Below are 15,752 nucleotides of genomic sequence, written 5' to 3'. Positions count from 1 at the left end.
CTAGGAGTTTGGGGAGGTTGGAGAGGTCTCCCTGGGGCTCCGGAGCGGGAATGCAGGGAAGTCCCCGAGGTCCCCCGGATTTCGGATTTCGGGGTTTTGAATAAGTGGGAAGCTGGGAAAGTGGTGCCGGCAGACGGGCTGGGCCCACGGGCGCTCACCCCCACATTCGCCACGCTCCGGCGGCCAGGGACCAGGGAGGTAGGCGAAGGGTGCTGGGCAGATGCGCGTGCACCAGGAAGGGTGGGCCTGGGACGCCGACTCGCTTAGGGCGGCTGCGCTGACCCTCCTGCCCTGTTGTCAGGGGAGCCGGCCGTGTCTTTTCTGCGGTCAGTGTTTTCCCTGCACCTTCCAGAGGAGCAGTGACCCCTGCAATGGTGCTGGAGCTGCAGGCGGGGCCACTCGGACCGTCTGAGTCTTCGGTGTTTCATAAGTGGGAGGTGCGAGGTCTGGGCCATCCCAGGACACATGAGGTGGAATGGAGTGTCCAGGACTCGAGGTGGGGGGAGGTCTGCGGGAGAGAACGCCTTCGCTCAGAGGGTCTGTGATGGGGCCAGAGGGTTAGGACAGTGCGTGAGCCATGGGGTGACACTGGAAGCCCCGTGTGGTGGACCTTGGGGTGGAGGGAGGTAGAGGTGGCCTTAGCGGGGTGTGGGGACCCCAACCCTCCCAGCAGCCGGTCACCCAGCACTTGTGGGCAGTGTTTTTCTTACTGTGGTTTAAGTGACAGTGATTCTAATGCTGATGTGGAGAACTGGACAGTGGGAGTGCTGTGCGTCTCCGGAGACAGACACACCCTGGGGCACATGTTGGCCACGGTTTTTTCTCTGACGTAGGTAGCTAGACACGCCCACGGGACTGTCACAGAAGTCGGTCCTCTGTGTTGTTCCACGGCTGTCTTTTCATGTTGTGCATCAAGGACGCGCATCCCTGCCAGGGCACAGTGGGAACGCGTTCCTCTAGCTGGTGTGTAGTGTCTCCGTGTGAATGTGGCCAGTCAGCGGCACCTGTCCCCCGCCGGTGAGTGTCGTGCTGCGCAGAGACCCACGCCTGCAGTCTCTGGGTCAGGGGACATGCGTCACAGTATTGGTGCTGTCAGAAGAGACCCTCGCCCAGCATTGTATGCCCTGCACCCACCCCGTGCCATCAGGGGTGTGGGTGAGGAGAGTTACTGTGTAATGTGCCCATTTTTGCCCACTCCGTGAGGCCGAGTATCCTTGCTGTTTGGTCCCTTGTGGTGTTTTTGGGAGTCAAAACAAAATTGGTGTTTTTGGAATTGGTGCCTTTTTGGGCCATTTTTTATTAAAAATTGTTTTTGAGATTTTATTTTTAAGTAACCTCTACACTCAAGGTAGCCTTGAACTCGTGACCCTGAATCAGGAGACGTGCGCTCCAGGGACGGAGCCAGCCAGGCGCCCCTTGGCCGCTTTTCTAAAGTATGTAAGACAGTTGTGGCCGTAGCTAACTTAGTCAACTTTTTGGACAAAATTTTGTTCATTACAAAAGTTCAACCTGTGTGGACACATTGGCTGAGGGAAGACCCCACCCCGTCCCCCATCCGCAGTCTTCTTCGCCAGCCCGTCCCGTGGCAGGCGGTTCTGCCAGGTTGCGTGCCTGCACGTGTGCACATCTGGGTGAGGCTCGCAAACGCGGCATCTGGAGAGTGCCAGCCGCTGCCGTCCTGAGCTTTGGCAGGACGCCTGGGAGAGGGGACCGTGACGTGCGCTGGGGTCCTGACTGAGCCTCAGGCCATGGCCTGTCTGCCCTGGGGCCATTCTGTGTCTCTGCCCTGACGGGCGTGGGGTGGGCACATGGCCTTCTGTGCGTTGCGGGTGCACGACGTCGTCGTTGGCTACTCTGTCACGCTGTGCGTACCCCAGGTCTGGTGTTTTGTTTTCATCAAGCGTTTTGGATAGTTCCTGTAACCTTCAGCGTTTGAAAGCATGGACAGCACAGAAAACCAGTTCTCTATGTGCGCGTCAAGCAGAGGGAACACTAGCCCCCAATTTTATTTTTCTTGGCTGATGGCTCTCACGTTGGCGGGCTTGTTTGCAGCTGGTCTGCGGAGTGCGGCTGGAAGCCTTTCTCTCCTCTCGCCTCCTGGAGCAGACGCTGGAAGGCGGCCTGTGTGGGTCGGTCCTGTCCCCAGGGAGCTTACACGGAGGGGACACAGCCTCTGGGAGCCACAGACACTGGGGTGGAGCCTGGGAGACGGGCTCACCTGAGGAGGTGTGGGTGGGTTCTGGGAATGTGGGCCTCGAGCTGGCTCCAGAGGCAGCGGGGAAGAAGGAACGTTCTAGAATGAGGCCCTGTGGTGGGCAGGGGCTCTGCGGCCAGCGTCTCTGAGGTGAGGCTGCAGAGGGAGCCCGCCGTGGGAGGGCAGCCTTACCCTGGGAGCTGTGGGAAGCCACCGAAAGCCGCTGGGCAGGAGGGCTCCAAACTGTCCCTGCGCCGTGAAGGGAGGCTAAGAGCGCTGCTGTGTGTCCTCGCGCATCCCTTGTGGCCTGTGCCCTCCGTGTTACGGGTAAGCTGGAGTTGCCCGTCCTCTCATCTGCGCTTTTGGGTTCCCCGTGTTTGGCTGTCACACATACGGCTGCTGCGGATGACTGTGGGTCAGCCGTCGTGACGGGGAGCACCTTGCGGGCGTGGCCCTGTGGCGGGGGCTGCGGGACACGTGCACACCAGCAGCGTCGGGCATGTCGGGCACGTGGGGTGGACGTGTCCTGCCTTCGGCCGTGTGGCACGTGTGTTGAGTCGCGCTGTGACTGAGGAGTCAGCCACTCCTGAGGCGGCAGGCGTGTTGGGGGAACCGCCGGGTGGGGCTAATTCACGTGCGGGTTTGCTGTTGCCTTTGGTGAAATGTCCTCTTCGCATCTGCTGCCCGTTTTTTGGAGAATTCTGTTGTGGATGCCTTTTCTTGGACGTGCGCCTCACGAGGACCTCCTTCTGCCCCGTGGTCTCTCATTCCCTTGGTGTTTCTTGAGGGCAGAAGTGTTTCATCTTGACGACGTCTGCCTTACCGGTTTGTGTTCATGGGTCCTGTTTCTGGGGTTGTGTCTAGACTATCTCTGCCTAATCCAAGGTCCACAAAGACATTTTCCCCCTGTTTTCTTCCAGAAATTTAGAGTTCTAGGGCTTATTACATTAGGCCTGGGATCCATTGTGAGTCACTCTCGGTAGACGGCGTGAGGCAGGGGTCCAAGTCCATGCTTTGTGCATGTGGAGGTTCCCTTGTTCCCTGTTTGCTGAAAGACTGTCCTTTCCCCGTTGAATTCCTTTGTACCTTTGCCAGAGGTCATCGGTTGTCCGAGTTTGTGTGGGCCTGTTTCTGGACTCCGTTCGGCTCCGTTGGTCTGTTCCAGCGTGGTGCCCGTGCTGACCCGCCTCCACCGCTGCGGCTTTCTAGCACGTCTTAGAAACCGGCAGTGTTGGCCTCAGCTTCGTTCTTTCTCGTGGTGGTTTGGTGACTGTAGGACGGTGGGTTTGTCTGCGAGTTTTAGAATCGGCCTGTCCATTTCCCCACGGAGGGCTGCTGGGATACTGGTGGGTTGCGCTGCCCGCGGGTGAGCTGGGGAGACCCGGCTTCTTATCCGATGGCTTCCCAGCCCGCGAGCGAGGCCTGGCGAAGCTCTTCGCTCTGGTCCCCCGCCGCGTTTCCCAGCCACGTTTGTGGTTTTCAGTGTGCTCAGGTGCCCTAGGGTTTGTGACAGCGACGTCTATGTGTGCAGACGCCGCACGTGCTAGCACATGAAGTGGGTCAGAGGCTTCATCTTCAGCTGGCGATCAGAAACGCAGTAATGTCACCGCTCCTCACCCTCGAGCAACCACGTTCCCTCCCGTGCCGCTCCTTGCTCCCATACACGCAAAAATGAAAACATTCTGCTTTACGACACTAAGCAGGTTTTGAGAGAACGACGCCCTGTGAGCACACATGCCCCGAGGTCACACCGCAGCTGCTGCTGGGTCCCGCACCGCGCGGTCTGTCGGCACTGCGGGAGCCCAGGAGCAGTTTCCCAGAAATCACGGTCAGCTTGGTGCGGTTCGGGCAAGTGTGACGAGGCCGTGACCCTGGGCAGCTGCTCTTGAAGGACTGAAGCCCTGGGACCAGGGTCCAGGTCACGGCTCACATGTGGATCCTTTGGAACCAGCACCCCAGCATCCCCCAGCAGCAGCAGAGTTGGGCACAGCTGGTGTGTGCTGTCCCCTCCACACTAGACTGCAGAGGTGGCGTGTTGGGCCAGGACACAGGAGCCCCGTCCACTTGCGTGTCCGAGCCCCGCTCCCCCACTTCCTGGAGTCACAGTTCCCCCGCGCTTCAGAGGCAGAGAGCCACGGGAGTAAGAGGAGCTCTCGGGCTGTGATTTACGTCAGCTTTACCAGTGTCCGCATTGGCTGCGGTGTGGCAGCAGGGCCCAGGGCCGTTACCCTGGCTTCTGGGCCTCGGGGACACTCCTCCTGCTTCTGGGCCACAGCCTGGGGCCAGCAGATCCCTGGCCCTCTGCACCCTCCCCAGGCTTCTTCCTCGCGGTTCGGGTTGTGGTGTGTGTGGCTCTCGGAAGTGAAGCCCGCAACCCGCCGCTGTGTTTCGGACTGAGCTTTGCCCCTTTCCTCGGCTCCTGTCCTGGTTCCGGCTTGGGGGACAGTTTCATTTTGCACGTGGTTAATTGGGGAGAGTTTTTGCCTTTTGAGTCTTCCTGGACTCTCGTCCTTGTCTGGCAGGTGACGGGGCACTGGAGACCCTTGTGGCGGTGAAGGTGAGGGCGGAGGTCTGGTCCCCCTCAGCCGGGCGACCATTCCCTGCTCCTGTCATCACAGCCCCAGCCGTTCCCCCGAGGGAGGTGGCCTCCCAGGCCTGTGTGTGAAGGGCCGTGGCCGGCCAGGCGGGGGGACGGCGTGGCGCCCGCAGCTCCCGGCCCGCAGCTCCCAGAGCTTGTGCGGAGACGCTCCCCTGAAGTGATGTCTTCCAGGTGGAGGTTCCCAGGCGAGTCCGAAAATGCCCGTTTAATTGTAGTGTAAGCTCTGGCTGACCTACATTTTGGTTAAAATACAGTAAAACTGTTGGTATGAAAGGATCACGGAAACTGTAACATTTGGTAAAAAACCTTGAGTTTATCTTAAACTGTGGTGCTTGAGGGAAGGATGGGGTCCGTTCTGAAGAGCTGGCCGTCTGCTCCACTCTGCGTGGCAGGAGGCGGCGGTTGGGGACAGCCTGTGTGGGGTGCCCCGGCCTCCCCCACAGCTGGTGCCAGGGTCTCGTGCGGCTGAGTGTGGGAGGCCCAGGCTCTGCCGGACCGCGTGGCCCTTGGAGCTGCTGGTGGGCGCTGACGCGGTGCTCTGTGATTTTAAAATCTGAGCTTTCACAGCAACGAAACCCAGAAAATAGCCCCGTAGCGTAAGCAATAAAGACATTATACATTTGTCTTAGATGAAGTATCGTGGAGCTCCTGGAAACTCTGTTTTTGAAGCGTGTTCAATGACGTGGGCACGACGCATGGTACGAGTGGCCGCGGCCTGTGTTCTCGTCCCCCCGGCCGGCACATGTGTTCTGCGTGCGCGATGGCTGGAGGGCGCGGGATTTCAGATCTCTGCTGTCCGGGTGCGTCTCTGAGTTTCTCAGGTTTGCTGCACAGACTTGCTGTTCCCAGCAGGGCATTACAGTTATGAAAAGAGCACCCGAGTTCTTTTCTGTCTGCTTGATCGGGATGGCGGCTCGTGCAGACAGGCTGGTTTTGGCTCCTGCGTGTCCTGAGCCGAGGCCCGCCCGTGGCTCCTGAGTTGTCTGTGAACTGCCTCCTGCCTCCTGGGATTGGCCACCTTGGCCGGACAGGCTTTGAAGGGTCTTCAGAAACGAAAGGAGTGTTTTCCGTGTCTGCGCTCCGGCGGGGAAGCGCGCCGTGGGCGGTCCTGCTCCGGCCTTCGAGGGCGTGTGTGTGCCCAGCGCGGTTCGGTTGTGTTTGCGAAGGAGGGCACTGTGGTGTGTCAGGTGGTCCCTCTTGGCTCTGCGCTGGCCTCAGGGGCCCCAGCTGTAAGGGGACAATGGGCCACACACACGGGAGCCCCTCCCTGAGCCCGTCTTGCGCCAGCAGAGAGGTGGGCAGGGGGCGGCCTCCAGGGCTGACTTGGAGACAGAGTTGTGTCCCTTGGCCTTTGCAAGGACAGATGTCGCCCAGCAGCTTGTCTGTCTGAGATGAGTGATCACAGCGGGAGGTTACAAGGTCCGGGACTGAGATTGCGTCATCAACGCGTGGCGTTGGATGAAGTTTGACGCAGCCGTCGGCGCAATGATTGTCGGGCCGTCGTGCTCCCCGTCTGGCCCGTGATGGCAGCGCAGCATAGCCGGGGGCCTGGGAGGCAGCGTGTGCCCAGCACAGCGCCTGTCCCCACATGCACGCGGCCTCCCCTCGGCCTCCGGAGCCGCATGGCTGTCCTCAGGGTCACGGTCGCTCGGGGCCCCGCCGTGGCTGTGTGGTCACTTTGGAGCAGTCGCCTCCCCTTCTCTGCAGTTGCGTCTGTCCCTCTCCCTTGTCGGCTACGTCCCCGCTCGGATGTACTTTGAGTGCCGACCTGAGGTCACGTTACCTGCTGTGGGTCCCCGGGTCACTTCCCTCTCTGACTTGGCTCGTCACCGCGGGCACGCTGCACGGTGGTGGCAGTCTCGCACTGCTCTGGTGCCGGGCGCGCCCCCTGTGCTCCACCGCGCTGGTCCCGTGGCTGTCGTGTGACTGTTTCTTACTCAAATCATGCGTGAAGTTTCGTGGAGGTGGCGCTTGGAGCAGAGTGGCGGCTGACCCCGGGGGCACGCGCATTGCCGCGGTGCTGACCTGCCTGACGCGGGGGCGGCGTCACAGGGCCCTTGCTGTCCCTCGTCCCTTCCCCGCGGCCTCAGCCATTAGCTTCCGGAGGAGTCCGTGCGAGGAAGGAGCAGGGTCTCCGGCCGGAAGAGCGACTGGTGACAAGGGACGGCGGTCTTGGGAGACTGGCTCGGGAGGACGTGGCCAGGCTGTGCTCTCCGGTTCCGCGGTGTGCTCGTGGGCTCCCAGGCCGGGAGCCTTCAGTATGGTGGTTGCTCGCGGCCGCCGGTTTCTGTTTTGTTCCGTTGTTAGATTTCAGCGTGGTTCACCGTAAAAGGACGTTTTAGAGGGAGGCTTGCGTGGCGTAAATGTGGTCCCTCTGGATCGGGGTCATAGATGTGAACCCAGGAGGAGGCTGTCAAGTTTCCATGACCTGCTGGCTGCCGGAGGAGCCGGGCCCGGAGGTTCAGGGGCTCCTCGTGGCCTCCCTGGGGTGGCTCGGGCTCCGGTTCAGTTCAGGAGGGAAAGCCCTGACACTGCGTGGTGTGAGGTCGCGGGAGGCTCTCGGGCAGCCCTTCCTTCTTGGAGAGAGCCGCCTCAGTCCTGTCCGCGGCGGAGACGCGTCCTTTCCCGCTGGGGCATCGCGGCCCCGGGCTTCTGCAGGCCTTGCGTGAGCAGGAGTGTGCTGCTCGTTACGTACTTTGTCCTGGGAAATGTAAGAGTTTGACACGAGAACAGACTATTTCTCGTGGAATCGACAACGTAATTGTTCGCTGGTTCTCGAAGCCGAGATGAATGCCAGATCTGACCGGCGGGACTTGTTTGCCAGTGACATAGCTGCAGCCCCGTGAAGTGAGCCTGCCCGCCGTCTCTGTCTGTGTGGGGCCGCCGGCTTCGTCTCCGCCGCGGTGCCGCCCCCACGCCCAGGAGGGAGTCCTGTTCCCAGGAGGAGTGCTTGCTTCAGGCTTCGTAGGACCCTAGGCCGTGGGCGGACGGTGTCTCCCAGGTCCCAGCCAGCCCGCTGGGCAGGAGAAATGAGGGAGGAGGGGCTGAGGGACCAGTTGCTTCCACGACTCCCGCTGCCCTAGGATCCTGGCCACAGCCGGGAGTCGTGGCGTGAGTGCGTGGCCGTCCTGGTGGGGATGGTGCCTGGCCGTGGGGTCCTGCACCTGGCTTCTGCCCTGGAGGGTGCGTGGGCCTTGCTGCAGGCCGGTGTCGGTGGCCATGGGGCAGGTGGTGTGGCCTGCAGAGGCTTTGCTGCTGGGCTGACTGCTGGAAGGAAGACTCCCCTGCTGCCGGAGTCCCGTGGAGAAACCTCGCGTGCTCTCCCGTCTCGGAGGCCGTCTGCACTGGCGAGGGGACTTCGAGTTCAGAGACTCTGCCTGGCTTATGGCTCCTGCTTTCTTCTCTGAGCTGTCAGGCTGCCCAGTGACAGGGTCGGCCCCTTCACTGGCCATGTGCAGGCGGCATGTCTCCTAACGCCACGTCTCCTTTGTCCCCAGGTATGGTCCTCGTGCGGAGCGAGAACGGGCAGTTGTTAATGATTCCCCAGCAGGCCTTGGCCCAGATGCAGGCCCAGGCCCACGTGCAGACCCAGCCTCAGACCAGCATGGCGGCCCGCCCTGCGACCCCCACAAGTGCCCCTCCCGTCCAGATCTCCACCGTCCAGGTGAGTGCATGCGTGCCGGGCGGTGGCGGCCCATGGGGAGTCTGCAGGCGTCCTGTGAGGGCAGAGAGGGGCGGCCAGCCACATGCCGCCCTCCACTGGGAGCCTTGGGGAGCTGGTGCTGCATCCGTGCTCCACAAAACCGTGACTTGGTGGCCTGGACTCCATCCTGTCCTGTCCTCTGCTGTGACTACCTCCTGTGCCTCAGTCTCCCCTTCTGCAAAGTGAACCCTGCGTACGTCAGCTTTTCCTGTTGTGGAGGCACGTGGGGGCGTCAGGCGATTGTATGCCTCCCCTCCACGTGTAGTTAGGCCTTTAGGGTTAGCTCAGAGATCTCTCCCCGGAGACCTGGGTGGGGGCACGGTCCCTCAGTGCTGACATGTCTTGTCCACACCCTGGCTTCCGTTTGAGCGCGTGCTGGCATGCTACCCATGTCTCCGTCTCCCAGACCCTTTCTGCCTGGGGCTGTGAGTCTGTTGTTCTGACTGGTGGGCCAGTTAGTACCTGAGGTGGACACGGGCGGGGGCTTGACATTCCTGTGATACTGGCCGAGTCCCCATGGTGGTGAAGGCCCACACTGCAGACAGAGGCCTTGGGTGGGCTGAGAGAGCCACGTGGTGCCCCGTCGTTGAGTACTGGGGACAGCTGAGAGCAGTGTGCTCCAGGCCCATGGGGTCGTGGGAAGCCAGGTGCACGCTCTAGTCCGACCGCTGGTGCCACCGCTCGGGACTCGTGCCATCTTCCGCTTGGCTTGAGGTGTAGTGGGCCACCCGGTCACATCCTTTACCTCCCTCGTCTGCAGCACTGTGGCCCCTCCCCGCACACGCAGGGGACACGTGCTTCTTGGTTTCTCAGTGCTTGCGAACAGGAGTACAGGAGGCGCGCCCAGGGACGGTTCCGGATCCTCGCTTTCTTGACAGCCTGTGGCTGGTAGACTTGGCCGAGGAGGCCTAGCGATTGCTCTTTCCCAGCACACGTGTCACGGCACACACGTGGTCAGTCACATGCTTTTCCTCTGCTAAGAAGCGCTCCACGTCGAGGTGGCCCTGCTGGTGACCGTAGCTTGAGGCCTGACGCACGGGCCGCGGTGTCCGGGTCGGTGCCGGGGCGGGGAGCCCGCCGCGTGGGCTGCAGGAGGCCGCTGTCCCGCGTTGCTCCTGACGACGCTCACTTGTTTCTCAGGCGCCCGGGACCTCCATTATCGCGCGGCAGGTGACCCCAACGACCATAATCAAGCAGGTGTCTCAGGCCCAGACGACGGTACCGCCCACCACAGCGCTGCAGCGCTCGCCCGGAGTGCAGGTGAGGGGCCGCGGGCGCGGTGTGGTGCTGAGCCGAGCTGCGGGAGGCCCGCGTCCTGAAGACCGTGTGTTTTCTCCCAGTGCTGACAAAGGACGGGTCAGGGTTCCTTTTCTTTGGAGCCACGTGGATTTTCCTAGTGGCAGCGAGTTTAGAAGCTTCCCGCTCTGCCAGAGCTGTGATGAGAAGCGCCTGGTTGAGGCACCCGTGAGGCCGAGGGACCCGTGGTGCGGACCGCGCGGGCCCGGCTCCCGTCGCCCTGTCTGTGCGGGGGCGAGGATGGGGGTCCCATTGGGGAACGGGGTTGCCGTTGCCCGGGTGTGCCACGGGAGGGGTCAGGGGCTTCCAGAACTGGCCTTGGCCTGCGTGCTGGCCACCTGGCTGCCCTGTCCCTAGCCCCCCCCAGCCCATGCCCTCTGCCCGGGACAAAGCCCGCTTTCAGAGACGCTCTGTGTCGGCCTGCTGGGGTTGGTGTGCGTGTTTGTTCTTAAAACGGTGTCTTCAGCTGTGGGAGGGAGGGTGCTCCAGAGGAGGCCCTGAGCCCTCTTGGCGGGTGGTTTGGCTAATGCCGACGGCTCAGCCTCTGATCTGGAGAGCCGAAAAGGGCGACCGTGCGCCAGCGAGGCCGGCCCCTCATCATAGCAGCAAGCAGCTGCTCTGGGTGGCGAGGTCGGAGCTGCTGGAAGCCGCATGGTTCTGAGCGGTTCTGCTCTGAAGGTGTTCGTGCGCGTCCGCCATGGATGCGGGGTTTACAGCATTACCACTTGGTGCTGGGTGTCTGCTGGGCGCCGGGACTGCACCGCTGTCGTTGCTCGTTGCTGTGTGTCCCCAGCGCGGTGCTCGGGGTAGGCTCTGTTCCCGCTTCCCGAGAGCGGTGTGGGATGGGAGCCCCAGGGTGCGGGGTGTCCGGGAGGTGGCTGTGGTCTGGGGCTCCCATCCCTCCGGTGGCTTCTCGTCTTGTGCTGTTTGGTGTCTGCGTGGGTGACGTTGCTCTCCGAAGCAGCGGGAGGAGCCCCAGGAGCTAAGTGGCTGCCTTGCGTGTGGCCAGAGCGCTCCCGGACGCTTCCTTGGTTCGCTGTCTGCATGCTGGGCTCTGTCTGGTGGGCACGTCTGAGTTGCAGTTACAGCGCAAGGCTGCTCTCCTGACAAGGTCCCGAAGCTCGCGGTGTGTTTGGCATCACATTTAGGGGAAAGTGAACTGATCGAAGTAGGCAGGCCCCATCTCTGTATCCTACAGGGAAGCGCACATTTGTCGGGCCGTCGGAAGAGAGTGCAAGGGGTATATCTTGAGGTAGAGGGAAACCCGACAGGATGAGAGGTGCCTGGGCTCTTTCTGGGCGTCAAGAAGCAACCCCTGTCCCCCTGGCTGCCCGGAGCCAGCTGCGTGGTGTGGCCCTGCCATGCTTCCTTCCTCTGTAGCGTGTGGCGGTTCTGGCTGCAGCGGTGGTGTGTGTGACCGAGGACACGGGCTGTGAGGCGTGAGCTTGCCATCTCCTCCTGCTCACACTCGTCACTGGAGACCAGTATCCGCAGCCGGGATCCCTTGGGGCCGGGCGGACTGTGCTGATGCTGGCAGAGCCGGCGGGCACTCTGGCGGAGCGGACAGGCTGCACACAGCTGTGCTCAGGGACGCTGAGTCCCCGAGCAGAAGCCGCGAAAAGGTGATGCTGGCAAAGTTGGAGGGACGTGCAAGGCTGTGTTTATGAATCAGATGTGTCTAGTGAGACAAACCAGGAAATACTCTAGTGATGTCTCACGTGGGAGGAAACCTTGGGTCTCCCCAGGGCTGCAGTTCGGGTCGCCGGCGACGTGTTGGCCTCCATGAGTGTGTTCAGTCACGTGCCGCTCCCTGCTCACACCCGCTCCCCTCCGGGCACACATCCGCTCTGAAAGCCCCTTTCCGTGATGTTTCTCGACGGGACCCGCTGATGCAGAGCACAGTGGCTGGTCAGGTGGCAGAGGCGCTGCCTGCCGCCGCCTCCTGCCCCGAAGTGACACTGGTGACCACCTCGCGTCCCCAGCCTTCCCTGTGTCTGGCCTCTGCACGAGCTAGGTGACACATTTTCAGTTGTAGTTTCTCTGTTTGGCTTTTCGTTTCTGGGGGAAAAGCTGATTTACAAGGGCCACTCGTACACCAGGCTGGGCCGTGTGCTGGGCTTCCTGGCTCGCGGTCTCCGGCCAGGTGCGCCGTCTCCCTTTCCTCAGCGCGTGGGTCTGGGGCCCTGGGGGCTCTTGTCTGGGGCTCTGCCTGCTGTGGGGTCTGGTTTCCTTCTGGGCACACGAGGCCCGTGTCAGCAGCACCTGTGGTCACCTCGAATTTTGGACTCTCGTAGCCTCAGCTGGTTCTGGGTGGCGCGGCCCAGACGACTTCCCTCGGGACGGCGACGGCTGTTCAGCAGACGGGGACACCTCAGCGAACGGTCCCAGGGGCCACTACCACCTCCACAGCTGCCACGGTGAGTGCCCCCTTCGGGGGTGGGAGAGAGGCGCCTCGAGGTTCCTGCTGCCCTCGTCCGCCTGCCCGCAGCCTCCCTTCCTCCTGGGCCTGGGGACCTTGGCCTCTCCGAGGTGGGGCGTGAGCGCAGCGGCCTCAGAGGGGCGGCGGGAAGGCCCTGTCCCCCTGCTAGGCTTTCAGGCTGTGCAGAAGTCCACTGTGAGAGGAGCCCTAACAGTGGCCTTTGAGGACGGGGCCCGTGGACTGTACAGAGGCCACTGTCTGTGGAGCAGTGCCGCATCCCCATTAGTCACACAGCAGCGTCCTGTGCGCGTCCTCCGGCCCCCAGGGTTGACATTATTGGGCCCCCTTCCGGTTTTGTTGCCCAGCGCTTTCCGTCGTCCTCAGTAGCTGAGTTTAACTTCATTCCTTGTAGCGCGCGCTTAGAGAGGAGCTTTCTCCACGGCGCCGCGGCCTTGGGCGGTACTTCTTCCGGGTCTCCCCGGCCGCGCGCTTCCCCCAGTTACCGTTCCAGGGGTCGAGCTGCCGGCCGAGCGGGGGGCGGACTTCGCTGTGCCCTCGGCTGGCGAGCCGACCCCACCGGCAGCCCCGCGAGAGTCCTGCGCTTTCTGGGGAAGGAGAAGTGCAGGCTTCGTAGACGCGGACGCGCGTTCCCGTTTGCTGGGGGCCGCACCAGAGACCCGCCTCACCGCTCCTTCACTCGTGTCTGTTTAACTTGGGTCCAGGAAACCATGGAAAACGTGAAGAAATGTAAAAATTTCCTGTCTACGCTAATAAAGCTGGCTTCGTCTGGCAAACAGTCCACGGAGACCGCCGCTAACGTGAAGGAGCTAGTGCAGAGCCTGTTGGTAAGAGCGCAGCCCCGAGCCCCGGCCTGAGCGAGTCTGTGGGACACACGGGGCGGGTGGGCGCCAAGCAGGGGACGTCCCACCACAGGTGTATGGCCCCGCCGCGCCCTCAGCCTGGGCTGGCTGTCTGGGGACCTCACAGGCAGGCCGCCGTGGGGGCCTGTGCCCCGCACTCCGACCCTTTGCAGCCTCCATGATCGCCAGCCTGGCCTGCTGCCCAGGGCATCCACTCGAAGAGAGCAGGCCCCACTGATGGCCACTGGAAGGCGTCTGGTCGGCCTCGGGAGCATTTTTAAATGCACCTGATAGAGGGTGTTTTAGAGGTTTTCTCTCATGTCTCTGCTCTAGCGTCTAAAATGGAGATTTGCAAACCCGCCACAGGTGGGAAGCAGAGTCTGTGAGGCCCTGTGTCCCGTCTCCAGGCTTCCCCAGTGACTGAGTCACACCCGATCTCGCAGCTGCTGCGCTCCCTTCCTGCCGCCCCTCCTCCCCAGTCCCACACACGACGCGGCACGGAAGGGCCCTGGTTAAAGACCCTGCCACAGGTGATCGGTGCACCAGCGTAGGGAGCCCCCGGGGCCCTTGAGAGCCTGGCTGCCACGCACGGTCCAGGCCGCCTCCCCACTGCCTGCGGCCGCTCCAGCCAAGGCTCCGTCAGCCATGGGCGCTGCACCCAGCGCTGTCTCCTTTGGCCCGATGGTCCCTCCTTGCTCTTCTCTCTCCTTGTGGCTCCTTTGTTGACGAAACCTGGTGGTCTGATGTCTGGGCTGTGGACGCTCTCTGTCTCTGTGCTGCTGGGGTTTCGGCTCAGGTTCTTGGCTCGCCAGGCCTTCCTTCCCGGTGCAGCCACCCAAGAGTGGGTGGCAAAGGGGAGACCCTTGCCCCCGGGGTGACGAGCTGAGGGACAGTCCTTCTCAGAGATGCCTCTGGCTCCTCCGAGGGGCAGCCTGTGCCTTGCTCGTGGCCCGTGCGGGTGTCGTCCGGAAGGAAAACGGTTGCGTTCCCGCAGGAACATGATTCATTCAGACCGTGGACTTAAATATTTTCAGGGAACTTAGAGATTGAAAAATGATCTTATCTCCAAATGATCTTACCTCCCAATTAAAACAAACAAGAACTCCTGGCTTTTGTTTAATTGTAACAATTCCACCTTCTAATGAAAATTTCTAATGAAATAAATGTCTCTCTCATCTCCACGGTCCCTTGTCTGTAGTCTGCACTTCCCCAACCGCCACCCAAGGAGCTGTTGGCTCTCGCCATCTCTCGCTTCCCAGATGGTCCGGAACGGCACCCCCATCTCCCCTCTGTGCTCTTGTCAGGGCCAGGACCCCTGTTCCGCCCTTGTCACAGGCCCTCGTGGCGCTCTGGACAGTGCTGGCGGCTCCCCTCTGACATTAACATTCGTTAGCTCGGGGCTCGTGACACTGATGCCAAATAAGAGGGCACAGGTCGGGCAGAAGCTCATGTTCTCCTGTGGGGCCCGGGTGCCGGCCTTGCCTCAAGGATGGCTTGTGATGTCCCAGCCCTGCGCCCCTCTCTTTCCCTCCCGACCCTCAGACCACACTTGCTTTGGTCTCTAGAACAGAGTCATGCCCCCCGCCGTGCCCTGGGCTTCCTCCAGGAGGCTTGGTGTGGGTCTTTGGTGTAGGTCGTTGTCTCTTCTTGTGACGGTGTCTCTGACTTCTCCTGTGCTGTCCCCTCTCTTCCCACCCAAGACCTGGCAGAAAGGACACTGATTGCCACTCAGGACACCAGCACATGCTGAATCACGGGGTGCATGTGTTCACTTCTGTTCACGGGAGAATGTTGTGGTTTTGTTTTTAAGGATGGAAAGATCGAAGCAGAAGATTTCACTAGTAGATTATACCGCGAACTTAATTCTTCACCTCAACCTTACCTTGTGCCTTTCCTGAAGGTAATTGTGCAGCCCCTGTGCAGCCCTGCGCACGGGTAGATGGCCACGGGCCTGTCGGAGGGGGGAGGGGAACGTGAGTGTCCCCGCTGGGTTTGAGGGTGGAAAGTGCCCTGTGATGCTCGTGAAGGTTCTCATCAGGAGGCTCTTCTGTGCAATGGGATACTCCTGACCCCGCGCCTACAAAGGTGGCAGGGAGGCGAGTGCCAGGGCGGAGGGGGGTCACCAGTGGGGATCAGGGGCTTGGGGCATCAGGGCTCTGACACCCATGTGGTTGAGTGGCAGCTTGGTCTCAGAGCAGCAGGTTTCTGGGTCTGTGAGGAGGAGCGCCGGTCCCCGGGCCCTGCCGACCCCGCATCTGTCTTTCCGCCCAGAGGAGCTTGCCTGCCTTGAGACAGCTGACCCCCGACTCCGCAGCCTTCATCCAGCAGAGCCAGCAGCAGCCGCCGCCCGCCTCGCAGGCCACCACCGCGCTCACGGCCGTGGTGCTGAGCAGCTCGGTCCAGCGCACGGCCGGGAAGACGCCAGCCACCGTGACCAGCGCTCTCCAGCCCCCTGTCATCAGCCTCACGCAGCCCACACAGGTTGGCGCTGGCAAGCCGGGGCAGCCCACGCCGCTGGTATGAAGGCGAGAGCCTTGCCCGTCCCCCCACTGCCCACCTCTTAAAGCCATTGGCCACGGCTCAGGGAGGCCTCCTTATGGGAGGCAGGAGAGCTCCAGCCGGGGGAGGCGTGGGTGCTGCCCAAACCGTTCGAGCATGAGCCGGAGGCCAAGGCCCTGCGA

At 62.0% G+C, this 15,752-nt stretch overlaps 1 protein-coding gene across 1 annotated transcript in view; it reads left to right on the top strand.

Moving 5' to 3' along the window:
* Positions 1-15,752, top strand: part of TAF4 (TATA-box binding protein associated factor 4) — a 63,788-nt gene that overhangs the window by 27,958 nt on the left and 20,078 nt on the right. The window contains exons 2-7 of the mRNA XM_047744642.1: positions 8,291-8,457; positions 9,637-9,756; positions 12,087-12,209; positions 12,934-13,056; positions 14,882-14,971; positions 15,343-15,588. Coding sequence (XP_047600598.1) covers positions 8,291-8,457; positions 9,637-9,756; positions 12,087-12,209; positions 12,934-13,056; positions 14,882-14,971; positions 15,343-15,588 — 869 coding nt within the window. The remainder of the gene's footprint in view (positions 1-8,290; positions 8,458-9,636; positions 9,757-12,086; positions 12,210-12,933; positions 13,057-14,881; positions 14,972-15,342; positions 15,589-15,752) is intronic.

This window comes from Lutra lutra, chromosome 9 (genome assembly GCF_902655055.1).
Source record: "Lutra lutra chromosome 9, mLutLut1.2, whole genome shotgun sequence".
Classification (NCBI taxonomy): domain Eukaryota; kingdom Metazoa; phylum Chordata; class Mammalia; order Carnivora; family Mustelidae; genus Lutra; species Lutra lutra.
This window is presented reverse-complemented; position numbering and strand designations above follow the sequence as displayed.